Source organism: Anguilla rostrata, chromosome 4 (assembly GCF_018555375.3).
Source record: "Anguilla rostrata isolate EN2019 chromosome 4, ASM1855537v3, whole genome shotgun sequence".
NCBI lineage: Eukaryota > Metazoa > Chordata > Actinopteri > Anguilliformes > Anguillidae > Anguilla > Anguilla rostrata.
Genome location: NC_057936.1, coordinates 61,701,195 through 61,725,337, shown reverse-complemented (window position 1 = coordinate 61,725,337; position 24,143 = coordinate 61,701,195). Strand labels below are relative to the sequence as shown.

At 44.1% G+C, this 24,143-nt stretch overlaps 1 protein-coding gene across 1 annotated transcript in view; it reads left to right on the top strand.

Annotated features, from left to right (window-relative positions):
- The window catches only part of LOC135253907 (cadherin-12-like), a 139,851-nt gene that overhangs the window by 70,829 nt on the left and 44,879 nt on the right, over positions 1-24,143 (top strand). The window contains exons 3-4 of the mRNA XM_064333750.1: positions 12,789-13,083; positions 23,937-24,056. Coding sequence (XP_064189820.1) covers positions 12,789-13,083; positions 23,937-24,056 — 415 coding nt within the window. The remainder of the gene's footprint in view (positions 1-12,788; positions 13,084-23,936; positions 24,057-24,143) is intronic.

Here is a 24,143-nt window from a genome sequence, read left to right as displayed (position 1 = left end):
ATGTTCCATCTCCCACACGGTGCAATGGGTAGTCGCAACATAAATAAATAAAGTAAAAAATAAAAAAAATTACATTTTAAACCCTGTCATCCCATTCTTTGTGGTAAGTCAGGCCTGCTCAGTCAGGATTAAACAGGCAGTTGAGGTCAACATCCAGACTGCAGCAGCTGTCCTGTGCCACTGCTGTCGTGCCAGGAATCACTGATCCAGCTTCTCCTCAGATATCACTGCTCTTCCTCAGATATCACTGCTCTTCCTCAGGAATCACTGCTCTTTCTCAGGAATCACTGATCTTCCCAGGAATCACTGCTGTCCCCAGAAAACACTGCTCTCTCTCAGGAATCACTGCTGTTCCCTGCATGCAAACTCTCAAGTATCAAGACTGGTTCCTTTCAATGTGACACCACAGCAGGCTGTGGAGTCCGTATCATGATCTGATGGCATTACATTGAAACGTACAACTCGTTCCAGCAAGCAACAGATCAGCGTGCAATCAGCTTACAGTTCAATACAGAGATTATCCCTTTAGTGAAACACACACCCGCTCACAGATACTGGGAGATCCCGGAGAAGTCCATCAAGTTCCCAGCATGCATCGCTCCAAGGGGCTGTCTTCTATCTGTTGTAAGAGGGTGGGGCTCGTATTGTACCCCTGACGGACATGACATCACACAGATTTACATGACACCTCCTCCGGTTGAATGGGCACCAGCGGTCTGTTTGGGCTACGGCTAACACCGTAGGCTTAACGGGCCGCTGGTGGCTGATGGACTGCAGACGGAAACAACGTGATTGCTGGGCGTGTGGGTCTCAAAGGGCTCGCTAAATAGAGAGGAATTCATAAAGGTTATTCATTTGAATAAAAGTCAATACTATTTTTATTTTGATTTTTTTTTTTTCTTTGTAGAAGGGCCGATAACATTTTCTATAACATCTTGTTTACACACTGTTTTTTCTTCTTTTTTTTTTTGGAGATGACAGCCGACTGTATTTCCTGCCTTATCAATGCCCCCCCCACCCCAACCTCCACCCCCCCCCCCCCACAGCCCCTCGGCGTACTCCTTCTCAACATTAAAGATAGATTTACGGCGTTCCTCCCCACGCGCCTTTCATCTTTCAGCAAGATCCCATCTTCAGGCAATAAAACCTTTTTATGCTGCTTTTATGAGCTGATTGATTGCCACTTCCAAACAATGAAAGTTTCAGGCACTGTATAATGGGGGTGGGAAGAAATAAAGTTGCCGCTCAGTCGGTAACGATTCCAAGAAAATAAAAAAACCAGACGGTCTCGCGTTTGGAACTGTGCAGAAGGGGCCTGTGGTCGCGTGCTGCATCGTGATGCCCGGGGGTTCGCCTGCGTCGGCTCGTACGTCTCCGAGACGCGATCTCGAGATCGCTCGCGTCCACGGCGGCTGAAACCCGCTGTAAGACGATCCCGCCCGTGACACTTACGCTAATGGAAATGACGTCAGCGTGTTCGGCGAAGTATCCGACGCCAGGCGGGACGGTCCATTAATGCGGCGCGGCTAATGTACGGAGCGTCTGTGCGCGGAGAGATCGAGGGGATTGATTTATTGGCTCTGACAGGAGAGAATAGGCCAGGAAACGCAGAGGTCCTCTTTGAATTGCCCGCAGAGAGAGGGAGCGGCTACCGTGGAAGCTAACCGCAGCGCTGCCTGTTCACCACTAGAGGGCGAGGGCACAAAATGGCTGCTGGAGTAGCACTTGTTGAGCAGAAGAGGATTACACTTGCTTCGCAATAAAGAGAGAGCTTGCCTGGGGAATCGGCTTCCCAGCCCTGTTGTCAGGTTGGAGATAAACGATCCTGTTTGTTTTGTCTTTTCTTCCTTGAGGGACTACCAAATGAAGAATGTTTTTTTTTTTTTTTTTAACCAAGTGGCCTGTTTGTTCTTCCTACAGAGAACAAATTTGTGCATTTTATGTGGAAAAAAAAGAATACTTTGTAGCCCTGTTCCCCAAAAGACAGATTTGCATTAATTAGATATACTTTTTCATAATATAAAATTGTACAAATGCATAACAATATTGCTCAACAATTAAAGGTCACATACCTCAGTTGTAAACGGAAGGTGAAACAGGAGAGATCAAGCAAAATGGCACTGTTGAAAAGCACGTTAGCCAGTTTGGCTAAAGGCACATGCTTTTCAACTTGGGAGCTTTCAGTGAGTGTCAGGTAGTTACATCACCTGCGACAGCCTACACATTATTGCTACACAGTAAAACGTCCATTGCTAATTCAACTCTAACAGAGTATATGAGTCTAATTGGGACCATATGTACTTCATAAGTGTTGATTTAACGCTGAACGTTTTGAGCGTGTATGACTGACAAAGGTAGCTGTGCCCCACCACACACGCAAACGTGCGGTACTGTTCAAATAACATTAAGTTTTGGCACTGTATTGGGCAATTAAGGAGAACGTAGGATTTTTCTGCTCGAAATCAAGCTTCCAAAAAAGTAAAGCTCTTCACAAGGACCTGTCTTACGAACAAATAAATTATTCATTTATTTAGCATAAAGTTTCAATTCGATTGTGTCTGACAGTTTCCGAATACAATAGGAATTATGTTGCAAAGCATTTTGTTTGAGCATTTACCTGAATAATAAGAACTGAATTGTGGACCTAGATGCATTTTAAATGCACGTGTGCCTTGACACTGGAATGGAACGCCATCGTTAAGAATTTCGTTTTAACACTGAATTGGAAGTGACGTAATCTCCCGCACGAAATTATGTCTCAAATAATTTAATTTTCGATTTAACGTTTAGGACAGCGGCTCTGCTAGAGCCCTCCACGTTTCCGACATGAATCAATTTGGAATGACTGCTGCACATAAAATTGTGTGTCAGGATTTGGCAGGATTCTGCCTCCTCATTATAACGTGTTTAGGAGCTGCAAGGCATTAACGATTGTAATGACTGTGCGGCTTGCTGAGAATGTTTATGACTCACACCGTTGACAATAATGCGCGTATATTTTATTTTTTTTAAAGAAATAAAATAAACCCTGTTCCCAGCTGTACTGCACTCTCAATAATAATAATAATTGTTATTATTATTATTGGTTGGCAGTGATGTGCAATGATTAGAGAACTGGGCTTATTTTATTTATTTATTGTTATCATTATTTTTTATAATGTTGATTTGAGAGAGTACATCCATGACTCACCTGCTCTTTTTCAAGCACGCACAGAGGGGTTGGAGGAAGACCTTTCAAATCATGCAGTCCTCGGGCACCCAGTCGACCACCAGGGGTCACTGTAGAGCAACAAAACACTGATTCCCAACTAACTGAACTCTCCCATATCCTGGCTGATGCATTTGGCAATTGCAGATCGTCGTATGGAGCTGGCACGGTCTGAATTTCATCTGACTATCCATGCACCATCATGTGGTGCCTTAATCGAAGTAGCCACAGCATGGTGCCTTAACCAAATAAGCCATAGTGTGATCCTTTAACCAAATGAGCCGCAGCTTGGTGCTTTAACCGAGTCAGCCACAGTGTGGCGCTTCAACTGAATGAGCCACAGCGTGGTACCTTAACCAAATGAGTTTCAGCATGGTGCCGAATGAACCACACAGCAGCCCCAGAAACTAGGTGCATAACTCCGAAGTGCTGGCTTTTTAATAAAGAGGGTTGTTTTTATGAAATAGTCAGCTGTACAAATGGTTTGCATGCAAAAGAAGGTGGACAAATCTGTGTAAGTCACTCACGGGTAACCGTGTCTGCTAAATGTAATGTTTTTTTTGTTATTATCGTTATCTTTTTATTAATGTATTTTTCCTTGCATTGCTTATGGAGCGAATTTCCATCGCGCTAATGTCCCAATCAGTTTCACTTATTGAGCTGTCTGCCATTTTACACCAGCATATGGGCACAGATTGATAATATGTACTGTAAGAGAGTCCCATGGTAACTCCCTTCTTTCATTCATCTAGATATTCTGAGCTCAATTAATATCTGCTGATAAATAACCCAGATTACTTGGCTAGTAATTTGCCAGCCGAATGCAATGACACTTTCTATTACTTTTCGACGGTGTGGCAATTTGAAAAAAAATATTTGCATTTGCAGAAAGAAATTACAGCAATAAATAAATGTCACCTTGCTGCTAAAGTGCCTTAGCTTAGCTCAGTTTGGAATCTCAGTGAGTTTGTGTTATGCAGAAGAAAATGCTTGTTTTGTGCGATGAACAGCACTAAACTTGAGGACTAATTCAGACATGATGCAGTAAAGTGTGCGAGGGCTTCTGTAATTCAGAAATCTGACATGGTCCTAGTGCAGTTCTAAAACACCTCTGGCCTAGGAATGTTTGCATTTTAAGGAGTTTCAGCACCCCTCAACATTTAACTGGATAAATGTGAAATGTTTTCTTTCCCTTTTTAAAAATGTAAGCCATGTCTGCATGTGAGAAATTACAGCATTATAGTCATACCTGCCTTCTTTGTACTTTTGTAGAATTTTTTTTTGAGTGGGGAAAATTGTGCTGGGTTTTTTAGACGCAAGGGAGCGTCTCTGAAGTGCCGGCCTGAGGGAAAAGCGATAAATCTGTCCGCGCTTGCCAAGGAGAGAGGGAGCGAGCCTGATTTACATTGAACCAGGTCAGCTGTTCTGTCATCCGCCGTCAACATCCTCCCGCCCGAACCCTGCAGTCGATCGATTCCGCTTAGAGTTCTTTAATCGCGCGCAGATTGACTGTAAACATTTTTAACCTTGATCCTCTTGCTTGCGACTAAACGGATTCCAGCTTGGCAAGGATCACGGATGTAATGTTGTTCGGGAACGTGTACAGAACAGCCATGACAGATGACATACTAGAGAACAGATTTGACCATCTTTACCCCCGCTCTTCTGTAGTCATTTTGTTTTGGAGACATGGAATTAGTGGGCGAGAGGCAGGAATACATCCTGGACAGGTCGCCAATCCACGGCGAGACCCACACACCATTCACCCACACATTCATACTTTTGGGCAATTCTAACTAGCGTACTGCACACGTTTTGACTGTGGAAGGAAACCGGAGTTTCGTGGATACGGGGATAACAAACTCCACACAAAAAGGTCCTCGTGGGGTTTTGAATTCGGTACCGTCTCTCTGTGAGATGACAGTGCTGTTCACTGCACCGCTGTGCCACCTTAACCAAAGTCAAGCCACACTAAAACTTTAACAGAGACAGTCTTTTTATTCTGTTTGCTTTCATTTAATCTGTTTGCAAAGTGGGGTTAGACCAAGTTGTTAATGTTCTGAGCTTATTTTTTGTTCATGGTTCAGCCGTCTGTAACGCCAGTGGAGTGTTTTGATAACACTCCCCGTTGAGGAGTGGAACGCCGGTTTTTATAAGTGTAAGTTGGAAGGCGGGGCTAATGGGCGTAGCTGTCTCCTCTCCGCTTAGGGACAGGCCTTCTCCTGACCCCTCTGTCGCCATTGGTTGAGATCGGAGACGAGGCCTCCCGCTCAGTCATTTTGCACATTTACCGCAGCTCCTGTGGGACATTGATTTTTCTTCAAGCTGAGGAGCTCTTTGTTTCTGAGCTGTTTTGAGAAATGTTTTTTTTTTTTTTTCCCCCTAGCATGACAGGTACAGAGAATGGAATCCTAAAACGGGATGTGATTGGAGCTGCCAGCTATACAGTTGAACTTGTTTACATTAGTTGTACACACACAAGCATACATGCAAATGCATACACACACAAGGATGCATGCAAATGCACACACACACAAGCATGCACTCGCACACACACACATACACACACAAGCATGCATGCAAAGGTGCATGCTTGGTGCATCGGATTTAACAGTGTGCAAACTGGAAGTGGGTGAACAAAAGTAAAATAAACGGCACGCATCGGAAATCCATTTAAACTGTAACGATTACTGCAGAAAAATGTCAGCATTGCAAATCCCGCAGCCAGGACAGGACTGATGCAGCCATTACCATGCTGTGGGCTTTGAGCGCTGCGGTGTGGAGCAGGTATTGCCCTGACCTGACACATACAAGGTCTTCACCAGACAGCAGAGTCTGACAGTATCCACAATAACAGAGCAGAAATAAATCAGCTTCATGAGGACGGCAAACTAGCCTTGCTTTTATTGTGAGGCCTCGCTGAGCATCAGGACTGAGTGATAGGAACACAAACATGTAACTGCTGCTGTAGGGCAGCACCACGGACGGCCAAACTGCGATTGTGCGGTGTGTGTGTGTGTTTGTGTGTGCGTGTGTGTGCATGTGTGTGTGTTTATTAAATTCCTCTGGGCTCCTCTAGCTTTAGTCAGAAGAATCAGGGTTAGAGATTTAATATATCCATGCATTTCTGAGGACCTTTATATCTGAAAGCACAGTCAGACAATGCTCACCTCAACCCTTTCTTCGGGAATAATTTTCAGCTCAATTGGGGACATTGGTATTCAAATTGGATGTGGGCTTTCTAATACATTTGGAGTTCACACAATGCTGTACCGTCTCGTTTGACTTTTTTACGCTGTAGCCTGGCAGGTCTTTGTGCCTCTTAAGAGAGGAGGTGGGATGAGGACATCCTCTTTTCCAGGAAGTGTCAGAGTATCTCTTACATCACTAAACAGCACTGCTGCTGTAAACAAACAAGCTTCTACCCTCTGTACGCAGGTGTAAACAGAGGCCTGCATTCTCTCCGAAAATCGTAAATTTGGTTTTCATATCCTACTGTAAACATGGCTTGGGCTACAAGGGCGATAAAAAAGGAAGGCCAAATAATAATAATAATAATAATAATAATAACACGTGTCGTATTAGTACAAGCAGTATTCTGAATTTCTCCTAGGTATATTGCTTGCTCATATTGAGCTTGCTGTGATGTTCAGCATTACCCATCATGCACTGCAAGCGTCCCCATTCTCCCCAATCCAATTAGGCCCTTTTATACAGAGGCTGGATGCGTTGAGCTCTTCAATCAGTTAGATTAGTCAGTAGGCTGGCCCGTGGCGTGATGAATCGGGCAGGCCCACAATGGGAAATCACAGTTCACATTTGAAGGACCCTGCCAGTGTTCTGAGTCATTCCTGAGCATTTACACAGAGGAGCAATTATCGAGGAAACATTTGAGATATTTGATTATTATCTACCAAGGCAAACTGAACTGCAATTTCTCATGGGGGATTTCTGTTTTTTTTTTTTCTGTTTCATAATGTTCTTTGTAATAGAATGATATCGTACATAAACGAGCGGTGTGGGCAGTATTTATTTATGTATCTATTTTTAAGTGAAACTATTCAGATCATTCAGACAATTGGAGATGTTACGATTTTCTGTTCATTTTACACCAAAGCCTGGATTTTTTTCCCTTTCCCCTTAATCGGTTTGTTTTTTTTATTTATTTTTGTATTTTTCAATGCACGCACTTTTTTATTTTGGAGGTAAACTTTCCAAACTGCATTTGAAGTCGAAACTTTCATTTTCAGTCCGTTTTGAATCAAAGTCAAGGAAAACTGCTGATGAACTCCACTGTGTGAATAAATTATTTGAATCAAACCTGTACTTTCACTGCTGATTACAATCAAACAACAGTTAAACAACTGTACTTCATGTCCAGAAAGTAGGCCTTCAGAAGACTTTCATAAATGCTTACAGTACAATACATACTTTTTTGACATTCTGCTGTATTGTGAGTGAATAAAACCACATAATTAATTTCCGCAATGCTATGTATAAGCCAGCAGACCCTGCACTACAAAAGGATATAGATATAGATACATACAGATATAGATAGGTACTCTTGCCACAGAGGACCCTTCACATTGTATTAGTAATAATCCAGTTTAAACGTTGATTTGTATCGCACTTTTCAGTTCCCCAAGGGCTCTTCACACACAGCCCTGTTCACTGTAGCAAGGGTGCAGCTGCACTGATATCAAAACGTTTCTTTTGGTTTTCGCCTGAAACCAGTTGAATTTGAGCGGCCTGTCTTGCACAAATATACTATCGTGTTTAAACCACACATCCTAAGTGTTTTTTTTTTACACTGTGCAAATACTTGCTGTAATTAGACCATCTCAAGTGTAGTTACTTTCTCATCTTAACAAATGCAGAATTCATAAAAAAATTTAAAAAAAAAAATGGGTTCATACAAAAAACTACCTGCTTTGATTTTCACTCAAAGCTAAAGGCAAAAGTTGATTGGAACGAGGGTTACATGTAAATGCTGTGGTTCGAACCATTTGGTGCAAAAATAAATCATTAAAATAAATAAATAAATAAACAAACTTTTTGGAACATCACATAATTGTCTATGTAGCTTTTCTAATTATTGTTTTCATATCTTATTTTACATATATTTTACAAGTGCAGAAAATAAGATTGTTTTTGTTTTTCTCTCAGCTTATACATTGAACTTTTCCCAACATTTGAACTGTGTCTTAATGAGGTCACACCTTCTCATTAATTTTTAATGTGTTTGATGTACAATACCTCAGAGACTAAGGTCAAAAATACTTTTTATTTTTGGCAGAAAACCAAGAACTTGCACTTGTTAGGAACTCTCATTAAACTTCTTCTCTCTTCAACCTTTATTTCAGGAAAGCGCAGACTTGAATGTTCACCGGAGACCAGTTACAGTTTATCGCAAACCCTGCTCACTGCTTCACAGGTGACTTACTGTATCTTATGCGACAACGGGGAACCCCTGTTTCCCCCGAGTCGATCGGTCTGCAGGTGAACGGTACGGCCCCACACAGTGGTGGGGGTTTGGGGGGCAATCACTTGGTGGCTTGTCCAAGCTTCTGCGTCATAGTGCGGAACTTCACATGGAAGCACTTAGGAATACAAAAGTACTACATCACCCAGAAGGCACCGGGGGGCCTGTTATAATCAAGAGTGAAGTCAGTGTGCAGTATGAAGGAATATAAAATGCCACTCCATAGTGAACCTAACAGCCATCGTATATGTATAATGTTAATATCCCAACAGGAAATCCAAAAATAAACACGAGAAATGAGATGGGGTAACCCGTACAGAGCAGTCTCTGCTCAATCAAGCTTCATTCTGTTCAATCTCTCTGCACATTCCGTATAATTTAGAATCAAAATGGTGGTAATTCTCCAGGAGAAGGGGGTTTACCAAAACACAAACAGGATATTTTTGCACTCTTATAAAAAAAAAATTAGTCTGGAGCACAAAAACAAGTGATTTTTAAGCTCACCGTTCTGCCCAAGCCCCCAAACCTTTGTACCTTGCAGAGGTCCTGGAGGGCCGGTGGGTTTTTGTGGTTTCACAGTACTTAATTAATCAATTAAGCAGTTGATTAAACAGTTAGCTTATCTCGAAATTGGGTCTAAATAAGTTGATTATGTTAAGGTTCAAATAAATGCCAGGAGACCCTACTGTTCTTCAAAATCTAGGTTGGCCATTTTCTTGGTGGCAAATAATTGTTTCATTAAATCATTTGGAACAATCAAACCGGTTTTACAAGGAACAGTAATGCACAATACGCAATAACGGTTGAGTATCACTGTAATTAGAATTTGTTTCATTGAAATGCTGTGTGAAATATTTCACAAGAACGTGTGGAAAAATAACACTGTAGGCAGGAAAGACAAATTAAACAAAAACAGTTGAATGAAAATGTTTTTAAACAGAGTGATCTAATTACTGCAACTCATGTGGATGATACTGTGAGCTCTTGTGCCTGACATTATGATGTGTTGCAAAGAACAGGAAGGGGAGGTTCCCTTTAATAAAAACACCACTCATATGTGCATTTATTATCCTGATTTCATTAGTAACCTGAGGGTGCTAAATTCATGTGTCTACAAATGGTAAACCACACTCCCTGTGGCTCTCTCTCAATCTCTCTCTCTCTCTCTCCTTGGATGTCCTTCTGGATAATGTTGTAGGTATAGCTGTGTAAAAGGTTGTGTGTCTGAATTGTACCTACTTTTGTTACAATACAAAAGGTTGTTTGTTAGGTTAATATCGAACTTAGGGATTATAAATGGACCTCTGTGTCTACTGCATTTTGTATTCCTGAGAGTAACATTGATGTTCTCCACTGCTGTTTGTTGCTGTGGATAGGATTGTCTGCCAAATGGTTGTGCTGTAATGTAACGTAATGACTGACAATCAGCAGAGTACAATATATGCATTTCCAGTATCCTGTGGCTTTAGGTGGGGCATGAGAAGGCCCATCCAGTACACACACACACACACACACAATATCTCTCTTACACACACACACACTCTCTCAATGAGACACACTTCATAGAGGCTCTTCACAGCTCCCATGGGCCTTTGCCTGGGGCTCTTTGCTTGTAATAGGGGACAGGGAATTATTTGTGTGTTTGTGTATGTGGGCGTGAGAGTGTGTGCGTGTGACACTGTGTGTGTGTGTGTGTGTGTGAGAAAGAGTGTGTGTGTGCACATCCTCTATGCACTGGTCTTATTTTGTTATTTTTGGTTAAAGTTTGAATGCATCCACCGATAAAGAACCATTGAAAACAAACAGCTGGCCAGACCGCAGCTCATCACTGACAGACGTGGCCGTAATGTACTGCCGTGCACACTGAATTACAATGTGCAAATCATACCTCAAATGTGCCCGGATAATGATGGTGCACTTGATGAATCGGCCCGTATATTCATGTTTATCAAGTGATATTTATTTCCTTGGTAAAAGCCAGTCATAAAATTCTAAATTGTTTCATGGCCCTGTTCAAGTTTGAAAAGAGATTCATTACAGGATCAAGGATTTATTTTTTTATTTTTTTGTACATGCCCGATAATCCACAGCGCTCTGCTGTGGAAGGGCTCACATCTGCATGCGGTGTGGGGGCGGAACGTTTGCCAGCTTCTTTGTTTATTCATTTCCCAGAGTTATTTAACAGCGAGTCGAATTCAATATCGGTAAAGAACAAACAGGGTGCGGGCGCGTGCTCGGAATCCCGTCGGCCCCCTAAAATTCAGTTAGCCGGCTCGCGGTCGCTCGGGGGGGGCGGGGGGGCGCGGCGAGCGGGACCTCCACTTACGCATTCCGTGTTAAAACAACATCCCGCTCAAAATGGCAGCGACCTCATTCTCATGGAAACGAAGGGGAGAAAACAAGGCCGTGCTTACGTTTGCATGGGAATGAGCGACGGGCCCGGGACGAGAACAAACAGGGACGGGTGCGTTTCGGGTAAACAAACCGTGCTGGGGAATACGGGGGGAGATAAGAGAGTGTGTCTTCCTGGTGTTTGCTGGGAGGTGACAGTCACCAAATAGAAAGCTGTTAAGCAGCTGTTATTATTGGTGGTAAATATGTAGTTATGCGGGTATAAGGGGCAGGTGTGGAGCTTGTGTGTGAGGGAAGTGGTTTTGTCTGAGGGCAGTTATGGTGTCTTTTGGCAGGTATGGCGTTTGTAGGGGAAGTTATGGTGTGTATGGGGTAATTGTGATGTGTGTAATTGTTGGGGGGGGGGATTTGGACTGGGGGGCTTTTTCCTGAGCGATGGGAAAGCTTCAAGAGGCCCTGACACTGACTGGAGCCCCAGGAAGAATCGGACACCCCCCCCACCGCCTCCCTCCACTGCAACCACATGTCCAACCCCCACCCCCCCACTCCACGATCGCAACCTGTAAACTCACAGTACCCGTTTCCATAGGGCATCCATAGTCACACTAACCCACAGACTTGACTGAGTCACCAGTGAAAGTACAATCTCACTTTCACCCAAAGCTGTTACGAGTGTGCAGATGCAACAGCAGCATTTTCCAGTGATAGCCAAGCATATGGCTCACAGGAAACACAACGATGCAAATGGCCATTTCTACCAGAGTAATTCAAAGACCAATTACCCGCGCACGGCACTAGGAAACGGCACATCGGGTCTTAATCACGTTGCACGCCTTCTGTGCCCGAGGGGGTCAAACACCGGCGTCTGATTTTCAAAATGTGTACAAAATGCTAATTTGTCGTCATATATATTCAAAATGAAACATCTGGCTGTCACTGTGACCCAGGGAAACGAACGTAGTGTACACTTTTTGTGTTCTTTAATTTGCGGTTTGTTTGCGCAGGTGGGCTATTTAATGAATCAATTCGGGTTCAGTACCCTGCCCAAGGGCACAGCAGCATTTGCTGGGAGTTGAACCTGCAAGCTCTGTCCAGGTAACTAACCAGTATAGCACACAGGCACTACCAGAAAGACACACTGGTGACAGGTTTTTGAGTGCAGTGTAATCCAGCATTTCATATTTTGTAAAGGTGTAAGCTGCGTTTCAGTGGTGTGATATAGGTGTAGGTAGGAGGTGGCAGACAAGTACAGTCTGTTTTTCTAAGAATAGGAGGTTTGCCATTCTTAATATAATCTTGAAGACCAACAACTTCACCGCTCAATCACTGCTGAGAGTGAGTCAGCCCATCCTGCCATTTTGAGACATTCCTCCAGCTTTCGTACTGAATACCAGCAAACTCGGAAATGGCTCGCGTATCATAGCAAGGACCAGAAATGACACTTTCTAAAACATTTTTTGGCAAATTGCTTTCAGCCACCCCCACCTCGCCACCCCCCACTCCACCCAACCTTTGCTCTCTGTGAGAACCTGTGATTTGGTGGGCTGGGGCACTGAGCTTAATGGCCCCTCCCCACCCCGCCCAACCTTCCCTCTATGCGAGAAGCTGGTTGATTTAGTGGGTTGTCGCAGTGAGCTTCATGACCCCCAACCCCCTACACCCCCACCCCGCCGAACCTTCGCTCTTTCTGAGAATCCGGGTGATTTGGCGGGTTGGCGGGCACTGATCTCCTCTCTTGTCCCGCAGCTCCACACGGACCTGGACAAGGGCGACAGCGAGGTGAAGTACACGCTCTCGGGCGACGGGGCGGGGTCCATCTTCACCATCGACCAGACGACGGGCGACATCCACGCCCTCCGGAGCCTGGACCGCGAGGAGAAGCCTTACTACACGCTGCGCGCCCAGGCCGTCGACGTGGAGACGGGCGTGCCCCTGGAGCCCGAGTCCGAGTTCGTGATCAAGGTCCAGGACATCAACGACAACGAGCCCAAGTTCCTGGAGGGACCTTACACTGCTAGTGTCCCGGAGATGTCTCCCGTGGGTGAGTATTCACCTATTTACTACTGCTAGTGCCTTTTCTTATTGAGTTCAGTTACATACCATAACATAATGACGAGACTAGACCATTCAGCGCATTAGAAATGTTTTATGTGAAGCAATCATTCAGAAATGTGAAGTCTCCCATCGATTAGTCTATATTGCCATTCACTGCTTTAGTTTTATTTATGTTGTCCTACTCATATGACTGTAGTCCACTGCAGCAAGGCTGACCTTTATGTTATGTAATATGACAAAATTAATATCAGTCATAAAGACTTATTTCTATCAAGGTCTTTTCTGTAGCGTATGAGAGTGTACATGTTTAAAACCTGGTGTTTCACCACTAAAGACTGAGACACGTGGCTGTTTATTGCCTTTGTAAACATAACTTAATTCTGTATTTAAAAAGTGTTCTGAAAAGCAGAATTAATGTACTGCACAACCTTTCTAAAGAGACCTCAGTCCACCACGCCCATATTCTGCCCTACTACTGTCTTCTTCAATAGTCTTTGCACGACTATCCGAAAACACGCTTGGAGTGAGCCTTAAAAAAGATCCCACTAATAGCACGTTATGCACCAGATTAAAAGCACTACATCTCCCAGCAGACCCGGAGAAATAAAACATGTCACCGCCCAGAAGTGACCCACCTGCGACGAGCCAGAAAACCAGAGGCAATGTGCCTTTCCTTCAGTTTTCCTTTTTTTTTTTTTGCTGCCTTTTTGCTAGTTTTTGGCAAAACAAAAAAATTTAAAAAATGAAATAAATAATTTTTCTAATATATAGATTAGCAGCCTGTCTAGAGTGCGTTCCTGCCTCTCGCCCAATGCATGCTGGGATAGGCTCCAGCACCCCCCGGGTATAGATAATGGATGGATGGATGTTTCTAATATGAAATAGAAAATTACAAAATAAAGGAAATCACATTGTATCTTTAAGGTAGATCCCCCACTGCCCTGTTCCTTTCTGAAACTGCAGTGTAATTGACTCTACCAATCGACGGTGTAGACCAGAGTGGCTCAGACAGGAGGATGAAGGTGCCTGTTTCGTTTGAGTGTAATTAAAGCCGGGCTACCCCTGGTCCGTACCCTTTACCACCCTCGCTGTCCTCTCCAAACACTATCACTCCTAATTGGGGGATCGTGGGGGATGGGGAGTTCTCAATGGAAAACAGCCACCTTCCCTTCTGAGTTTAATTGAAATGACCCGCTAGCTTGTAGTCTGTGATGGAAAGAGGAGAGCTCCCTCCATGCGCAAATTTACAAAAGCAGTCTCGTATCGGCTAAACACACATCTGAAACAATTAACCGTTCAAATATTTCACTGTTGGTTAGAAATATGCAGCGAGTGTTTACACCGACAAGGGCTCGCAAGCGCGTTTATCAGGAACGTGCCGGTGTGAATTAAGCCGCTAATTTAGATAGCGATTTCATTTAGATAGCGCTGACATCTTTATGATGTGTTATATGACGTTCCTCGCATGGAGGAAATTGCTATTTATGTTGTTTTGTCACACACTCTCTCTCTCTTTAGCGTTTAAACATGTGGCATACATACGAGCCAATTAACATCAGCGCATTCTGCCTGCTGTTAACACGTACCCCTTAACCTCCTATTACTGCTCACTGGGAACTCTTTTGTTCATACAAGATTTTACACAAGATATATAAGACCACATGTGGGGGTGGGGGTGGGGGGGTGATAGTCCATGGCACCTCACAGTCCCCCCCACGTCCTCTGCATTTCCTCCATATATTATTCATATTTACCGGATACAGTCATTTAAGAAAAAAAATAATAATACATTTTGGCACCCATCGCGGGGCTGTACATTTCCAATTTTCACCCTAATTTGGAATGTCCATTTATCTGCCCCGACTGTGGAACCCCACTGACGGACATCCGGGGATTCCCCAAAACGCGTCGCGTCACCTGCTGCTTCTTTTCGCCCGTTGTGTGTCGCCCTGTGGAGCGAATGGCCACTGTCGGCACTGGCACGGAATTCTGTCCACCGTCCGCCATTTTAATTTGACAGACACATATGTTGCCTGGCGGACTTCTTATAGATGAACTGAGGATACTGCAGGGATATTCATTAAAGAACAAAAAGATTAAATAAACACACGAATAAAACTGTGCATTAAAATAAAATGCCACTCTGCGTTTGTATGTGGAATGTGCTAATCTTACTGTGTTTGTCAGTTCACATCAATAAGCGTATTTGTCAGTCCACATCGATAAGTTTTTAATTCACTCGCATTTGAATCCCCTCCCCGTGAAACGCCCCGCATTAATATTGTTTTCAGATAAGGCTAATGGGCGCTCATTAGCTTTGAACAGGCAATAAAGTGCACATTAAGAGGACGTATGACCTTCCGCGGCGCTATCAGCAGTTAGCACAGTCACGCTCAGCGTGTACACATCCATTCAAATCAGCTGCCGCATATAGCCTTCTGCCCCGGTCACGGAAGCCATTTTAGAGATTACGGCATTGCCTCTAATGCTGAGCAGAGCACTAATCACGTCCCGTCCCTCCTCGGGGGTTACGCTAACTTTATATTTAGCCGTTTAGCAGACACTCATATGCAGAACTTGCATCTTATCCAGAACTTTAAAAAAAAAAAAAAAAGTATTATACATAAAGCTTTAGGCAATGAATAGAACAGATGCCAAGTCATCACTATCACAACGGATAGCAATAGCATTATGTTTTAGGTTTATGTTCTAAGTGCCCTACTAGGTGTTAGATGGAGGTTGAGGATATAGTGCATTAAGTAGCAGATGGGGTTGAGGATAGAATATTAGATATTGAATAGGTAGTGCTAGTAAATTCATGCATGACACACTCTCATAGTTCAGCGCTCGGGGGATGTAAAGCATTGGTGGTTGGAAAAGAAATCCAACTGCAAAAACTGTGTTAGAGTTGCCATTCAGCTTGTCCCTCAAATGACTCCGCAAAGTAGTAAGTTCCTAGCAAACAAAATCTTGTTGTAGACATCGGTGGAATATTAATTGATTAACAAATAGAAAATCGAGAAGGAGGACTGAACCTAGTGCGGGGATCGGTGGAAAACCGCGCGCACGGAAGTAAAAGGACATTCCCCGTCCAACGCCACACAAAAAAGGCGAAGAAATAACCAAACAAAAGCCGCGAGCCTGCATCACAGGTGCAGGGTCAAACACCAATCAGAGGCATTAATCTATCAATGAACTGTCAGGTGAAGAAAGGAAGTACTAATCTCAGGGGGCAGATTTGAGCAGCTTCCCTGATCCAGTCTTTTGAATGGCAGATGGGGTTTGAGGTACGGTAGCACACGGCTCTCTGCGCCGCACAGGTATGGCCAGGATGTGTGTAATGAATGCTCAGGGTTCACTGTCAGGTGAGCCAAGGTGCGATGAGAGCAGATGTGGTTCGGTGGAAAACAGACAGTGGGTCTTCTGTTACCTCTGGCGCACTGCCACAACTGCAATAGGTAAAGAGTTCAGCGTGTTTTTATTTATTTATTTATGTATTCTTTTAACTGCTCTAGCAGTTTCTGAATTACGTTTCTTTGGGATTTTCGGCGTTCTGGGTTTGGATTGCGTCCCACGGTGATCAGACTGCAGTGGTTGCAACGACACCGAAAACTGGCTGGGAGAAAGCGTCAGCATCCACCGTGCGATGCTTTTCAAAGTGAGGATCGGGGGTGTTGAAAGTGCTGCTAATTCCATAGGGGAACATTCATTGCTTTTTTTTTTTCCCTGAGGTGTGAAGTTAAGTTTGCAGAAGCTCAAGTTAGAAAAGAGTTGAAGTGATTTTTAGTTTTTTTTTTTCCTATTAGCTGGTCTCATTTTTGCAGTTATTGTTGGTTAAGGTGAGTTCAGACAAACAAGTGCTCTCCTCTCAAGCATATGTATAAGTTCGGTTAAACGGGGCTCTCTCATTGGCTCCAGCCATCTCCTTCCTAACCCTCAGGTTAAATAGGCTCTCTCATTGGCTCCAGGGATCCCCTTCCTGTCCCTGAGGTTAAACGGGGCTCTCTCATTGGTTGCATCCATCACCCTGCTGTATCTCCTCTGAGGTTAAAAACAGGGTCAAGCATCATTTTCAGACAGAGCGGGAGGCTCGCTTCTTTAATGGAACGGATGTTAAGTGGTCAAAGTCAGAAAGGGAATCTCACCGCAAGCCAAGATAGAATCCCCGCCCCTCCTTAAATCATTCAATCATTTCCGTAACCGAGTATTAACATAACATCATATGACACAATTATGAGAACAAGAGGTTCAGCTCAACAATGATTGCTGTCGATAGCACTTTGCTTGTTATTATTAGCAAGCAACGCTGCCAAAAATTTTAGCTAAAACTAGCTGCGACTCCAAGCTAGGCTTCGCTGATCATATCTGGTTTGTGGCTGTTCATAGCTGGTTTTTTGGCTGGTCAAAGCTGGTTAAAGTGTAAATGCCGTATAAGCGAAGAGTAAGCTGGTCAACTAGCTGCCATCGACCTGCTAAAGGTTTTGAAAACACAGTTTCAACTAGCTTGACCAGTTTAGGCTGGTTTAAGATAGAATCTTCAGCCAGCATGGGTCTAAAGTAGAAGATTAAAGAGGAAAAAAAAAAAGCATAAGTGTTTGTTTATTAATAAATGTTCAGGCATCACCACATCAATCCATTTATTTTTAGCATTGTTATGTATTGTGATAGAAAAATTATGCTTACACCACAGTATACACTAAAGACATAAACACAAGCTGTGTTAGCTGGCAGATAAGAGTGCTCTGCGCACAAAAAAAAAAAAAGAACAAAAACAAATGGTTTATTTATATAATTATTCCCTTCGCACAGAGCCTTATCCACTTACATACACAGCTCATATTTCAAACTAACTGTTTATTCATTTATGAGGCAGAATACTGCATATGCTGGAGGAATCCAGAATTCAGAAGTACAACAGAAGGGCTCTGCAGCACCATCTAAAAATTCAAACTTCAGCCCGTTTAGTTAATTAAGCAGTACACGTCACTGCATGACACGGTTGCGTATGAAAACACTGTTACATTACATCACGGGCATTTAGCAGACACTCTCATCCAGAGCGACTAACACAATTTTTTTTTTTTTTTTTTTTACATTGCATCCATTTATACAGCTGGACATATGCTGAAGCTGTGCAGGTTAAGTACCTTGCTCAAGGGCACAACAGCAGTGTCCTACCTTGGAACCAAACCTGTGACCTTTAGGTCAGCTCCTTACCCATTATACTACACTGCTGGCCATTGGTCCATTACTTTGGCCGCCATGGCTAGAAGGAGAGACCTCATTGGATGTCGGGGCACAAAAGCGAGAATTCCATGATCGGGACTGGGATATCCGTGCCTCGGTTAAAAATTCAGGGCAAAGAAGACATGAAACGCTAAATCATTAGATCATCTGGTCAACGTCAATTGAACGTTCTACGTTTTTTTTTTTTTCCCCCGGTTGTGCAGTTACCATGACGTCCAGCTTTTCACAGACATGCAACGGCAATTTATATCATAACTAAAGAAAGTGCCAGTAGACAGATAACTATAACGTTAACCCAAAAGAAAATCCAAAGAAAGAAAGATAAAATAAATGTTTTCTAAAGAAGGTTAGTGGAGTTCATAAAAACGGCATTTGCTGGCTCCTAGGAATTGTCTAGGGCATTGGAACTAAGCTATACCATAAAAAGCTGCAGGGCTTTGTACTTTTGATGCTCCTTTATAAAACATAACGGGAAAAAAAGACCTTCCACATTTACTCGAATCCTTAAAGATTGACACCCTCCCCTTACCTGTGAGGGAGTGAGGGAGGGAGGGAGGGGGAGAGAGAGAGAGAGGATGGGATACATTGAGAATGGAGAAGAGAGAGGGAGAAAAAAATGTGTCAGGTCTAAGAATAGAAATGCAGAATTAGACTGGTTGGGGAGAAGGCCACCAAGAACCCTCTCAAATTACAAACAGCAGCCAATCAGGAGCATAATACTGCTTTTTCAGCAGAAGAACAGATGCCTCTGCAAAACAGGAACTGCAGTGTGAACTTAATAAACCACTGAAGGAGGGGATTTATTGGCGAAGAGAAGTCCCATGGGCGTAGCCTAATTGATTAAAATGCTCTTTGAGTGTAAGAAAAAAAAAAGTTTGTCGTCTGAAAATAAACGAATGGGTATTACAGGATGTGTGCATTGTGCATGTTGCTATAATCGGCGTGACATCTGCGCAGAGAGAGGTGACCTTTAAATATTCACGTTTCGGACCTTCGACATCGACGAGAGGAGCTGAAATACGCCGCTCCCACCAGCAGTCGAGTGCGAGTGCGTGGATGTGCAATGAGCCCCTCTTAAACGAATCACACCACCGCCAGGGAGACCACTCGAGAAAGCCTCTGTATCGAAATCGATATTTTCCAGGAAGCGCATTAGAGGCGCAGGGGTTCCGGGAAGCGGAAGGCATGCCGTGAGCTGTGTTTGCGGAATTTAAATGACCGGCCTCAAAATTATGGACTGGCGGATTTGGAATGCTGTTCTATTAATGTTGTTTTTTTTTTTGTTTTTTTTTTAATCTGCACAATTGGCTTCCATCATTATAGTTTCATGTATTATGCGACGGCATTTGGATAATGACGGTGCCGCTGTTAAAATCAAAAATGCACTTTCAAAAAAAAAAAAAAAATTGTTGATTTATCCATTGTTAGATGAGTGATTTTCTCTCGTTTAGAAAATGTGTTCTCTTCACTGTAGTTTCATAAAATGCGGGCTGATTATATGTATTTGTGTAATAACGACTGAGTTTATAAAGTAATCATTTGTCTGGAGGCTGTCGTGAATGGCAAACTTTTATAAACTATTAAACTTAATCAAAACCGCAGAGGTCAGATAAAATGTAGTAAAAATAAATGTGATCCCCACTTGCTAGGTATAAAGTGGTAGTGCCTTACAGGTACAGGTGAGAGGGACACTGCTCATGGCTCTGTAGTACAGGTGAGACACTGATCATGGTTCTGTAGCACAGGTGAGAGGGACACTGATCATGGTTCTGTAGCACAGGTGAGAGGGACACTGCTCATGGTGCTGTAGTACAGGTGAACCAGTGCTCATGGTTCTGTAGTACATGTGAGCCACTGATCATGGTGCTGTAGTACAGGTGAGACACTGATCATGGTTCTGTAGCACAGGTGAGAGGGACACTGATCATGGTTCTGTAGCACAGGTGAGAGGGACACTGCTCATGGTGCTGTAGTACAGGTGAGAGGGACACTGATCATGGTTCTGTAGCACAGGTGAGAGGGACACTCGTCATGGTTCTGTAGTACAGGTGAACCAGTGCTCATGGTTCTGTAGTACATGTGAGCCACTGATCATGGTGCTGTAGTACAGGTGAGAGGGACACTGCTCATGGTGCTGTAGTACAGGTGAGAGGGACACTGCTCATGGTTCTGTAGTACAGGTGAGAGGGACACTGATCATGGTGCTGTAGTACAGGTGAGAGGGACACTGATCATGGTGCTGTAGTACAGGTGAGAGGGACCACTGATCATGGTGCTGTAGTACAGGTGAGAGGGACCACTGATCATGGTGCTGTAGTGCAGGTGAGAGGGACACTGATCATGGTGCTGTAGTGCAGGTGAGAGGGACACTGATCATGGTGCTGTAGTGCAGGTGAGAGGGACACTGATCATGGTGCTGTAGTGCAGGTGAGAGGGACACTGATCATGGTGCTGTAGTGCAGGTGAGAGGGACACTCATCATGGTTCTGTAGTACAGGTGAGCCACTGATCATGGTGCTATAGTGCAGGTGAGAGGGACACTGCTCATGGTGCTGTAGTACAGGTGAGAGGGACACTGATCATGGTGGTGTCTTTAGATTAAAAGCTACGTATACACGATACTGGAGCCATGCAGGATACATTCTGAGCATAGCCCTTCGCTGGTGATATCTGTACAAAGCTCAGTGATGGCTTTTTTAAGTGTACTGCACACATACACAGATCATTTGTCCAAGTAGTTTCCAACATCTGCAATAGCAACAGAAAAAAAAAAAAAATGTCACTGGTTGTTCTGAAGCAAAACTGATGTGCCAATGCACTATTGGGCATTTTTGACATCTGAATAAAGCCTTTAAAATTGATCTGTAAACTGTTCTAATCGGGAAAGCGACTCGTGGTCAAAACTGAAAAAAAGGCAAGCCCGTGTTCCAGCCTCCTTTATTGCACCAATAATTTTAGAGAAAATCAATGGGCTGAGCCTCGCTTATAATTCACAGTTATCGCTATTGAAATTCTCTCGCTGGCTCACTGCTGGCGAATTGGACAGAAATGAAGACACAGCGTGGCGTTTGGCGCCACCCCACCACACGGTATTTCATTACTTTGCTTACTGTGTGTGTCTGGAAGAAACTTAAAAGCAATAATGCTTTAAAAAAAAAAAAAAAAGTCAAAAAATAAATCTTTGAGAATTACCCACAAATCTCCCACTGTCCTGAGAGGACAATCAGCCCCCCACCCCTCCGAATTAGCGGGGTGAAATTTCCTGCCTTTGTGATTTCCACTGCCCCGCTCTGGCATGGCTAAATGAGTCTTTTCACAACAGACAAAATCTAATTTGTTTCTCCAGCTTCTGGAGGGACTTTGAAGTTTTTATTTCTTTCTTTTTGAGGTGTTTCAATCCACCCACCCTGTGTCTATAGCCGCTTATCTATACCCCCTGGTCAGGGTCGCAGGAGCCTGTCCCAGCGTGCACTGAGCGAGAGGCAGGAATACACCCTGGACAGGTCTCCAGTCTGCCGCAGGGCACACACACTCGTGGGCAATTTAGAGTCTTCAATTAGCCTCCCTGTATGTCTTTGGACTCTGGGAGAAAACAAACCCGCAGGAAACCCACAGACACGGGGAGAACACTGAAACTCCACACAGATCTGAACCCGGGACCTTCTCGCTGCGAGGCGACAGTGCTACCCACTGCACCACCGTGCCGCCCCGAGGTGTTTTAAATAATTTCTATGTTTTCTTCCGATTTTTTTTTGCCACCACCATCATATTCCACAATTAAAATTCCACTGTTTTATTATTTTTTTCTGGGCTGAAGTGACGAGTAAATGTGCTTCCGTTGGAACCCCCCTGTGGCCAATAGAAGTCACACTTATGGAACGCAGCAGGTGGAAGATCTCAGTAATGTATTTGCACCTATTGTGTAACTTTGAAATGTGAAAATTGCATCAGCTGTATTAGCTCCCCGGTTGTTTTACCCTTTTGCGCAATGGGGAAACTGTACAAAGTATTGATCCCTTTCCTTTGTTTAACTTAATTGGCAGGAGTTAGGGTGATTTAAATTCTGCTCTTAAGATTGCGTAGAACCCCTTGAGCACGGTACTTAACCTGCATTGCTTCAGTATATATCCAGCTGTCAGCTACTGTAAATGCAAAGAAACATAACATAACTTATAATGACGAGAACAGTCCATTCAGCCCAACGATGCTCGCCATTTTCCTAATTGAAGTAGTGCTCTGTGTACCTACAGACTAGATGGTATCTAACACCGTATCAAGCCTAGTCTTGAAAATCCCCCAGAGTTTCTGGCCTCTACTACATGACCTGGCAGGTTAGCGACCTGCGCAGCGAAAGTTTTTCCCGGGCGTGGTCCGCACGCAAGGCCGAGGGGAAACGGCGACGCATTTCACGGTCGCGCGCGAGAGAACGAGAGCCGCTGACAAGATGGAGGGCTCTCCGACCTTCATCACCCTCCCCTTTTAATACGCTCGTTAACCATCTGCCAGTGGCGGCGGGAAGCCGCCGGTTACAGGCAATTACGCGATCGGGGTCTGTGTTTACCGCCATGCGCGATAAGCCAAATGAAGACTGATCGCAGGGACGCGAGTCAGTGCGTCAGACCGTTCCGGGCTGGGCCTTCGCGGCAGCGCACCTCTGTTCTCGGTGGATGGGGGGGGGACGGCACGGACAAAATAACGCGCGAAAAAAGGAGAAGGGAAAAATATTGCTTTAACATTGGTTTAAACGGAGAGTCAAAACTTAGTGTGTGAAGTTCTGTGAGGATAGTGCTGTCTGTGTGCCTTGTTTGAAATGGACGAGGTTGCTTTGATGAGTGTAAACACAAAGCCAAAATAAAATTTAAAAAAAATTCAGTTCTGTCCAAATATGCAAAAGCAGTGCTGTTATTTTATTTTATTTTTTTTTTAATTAGGCAAATGTTTTCCCTCAGAAAACACTCCTACCGTCCCCCTCAAAATACAAACCTAGAGCAGAGCCGCCATCTTTTTCATGTTCTGTCCATTTAACCGCTATTCTTTGTTTCCCCTAAATATGACTGAGTTCATACTTATCATCTCACCTATTGCACCAGAAGCCTTGTATCTGCAATGATTAAACATTCCAGTGCCGAAGAACTGCAGCTGCAAAACTGTATCCAATCTCCGAAAAAGAAAACCAGCTAACAAGTGCCCTAGTTGCCTGTCAGCGGTGCAGCTGCTGGCCTATCAGCGGTCGTGCAGATCAGCTCTACAGCGGCCCGCCGAAGGGGAGAGAGTCAAAAGCGAGAATCAGCTGCGTTAGAGAGCGGAGAATCGCCGGCGAATGGCCGGCGCTGCCGCCGCAGTTCTCAATTTCAGAATGCAGGTGGGGCCTGCAGCTGTGCCTGATCGCGGTCCGGTAGGCGCTCGATTGCTTTGCCCTGGAATTGGAATGGTTTCCTTCGACACGGGACATTACACACAACCGTTTCCTTCCAGACAAACCCCACTGTGCTGAAAAATCAGAGGTTAAAGGTTAAATGGGTCCTTGTTTTTTCTTCCCCCCCAAAGGTTAAACGCGTCCTTGTTTTTTTGTTTTTTTTTTCTTTCTCTTAGGTACCTACGTGATGCAGGTGACGGCCACGGACGCAGACGACCCCACCTACGGGAACAGCGCGAGGGTGGTGTACAGCATTCTGCACGGGCAACCGTACTTCTCCGTCGATCCCAAGACAGGTAACGGGCGTGGTGCAGCTTGAGCACAAAGGCATCACAAACAGGGAGTCTGTGATGCCTTTAAGCAAAGTCTCCACATTACATGAA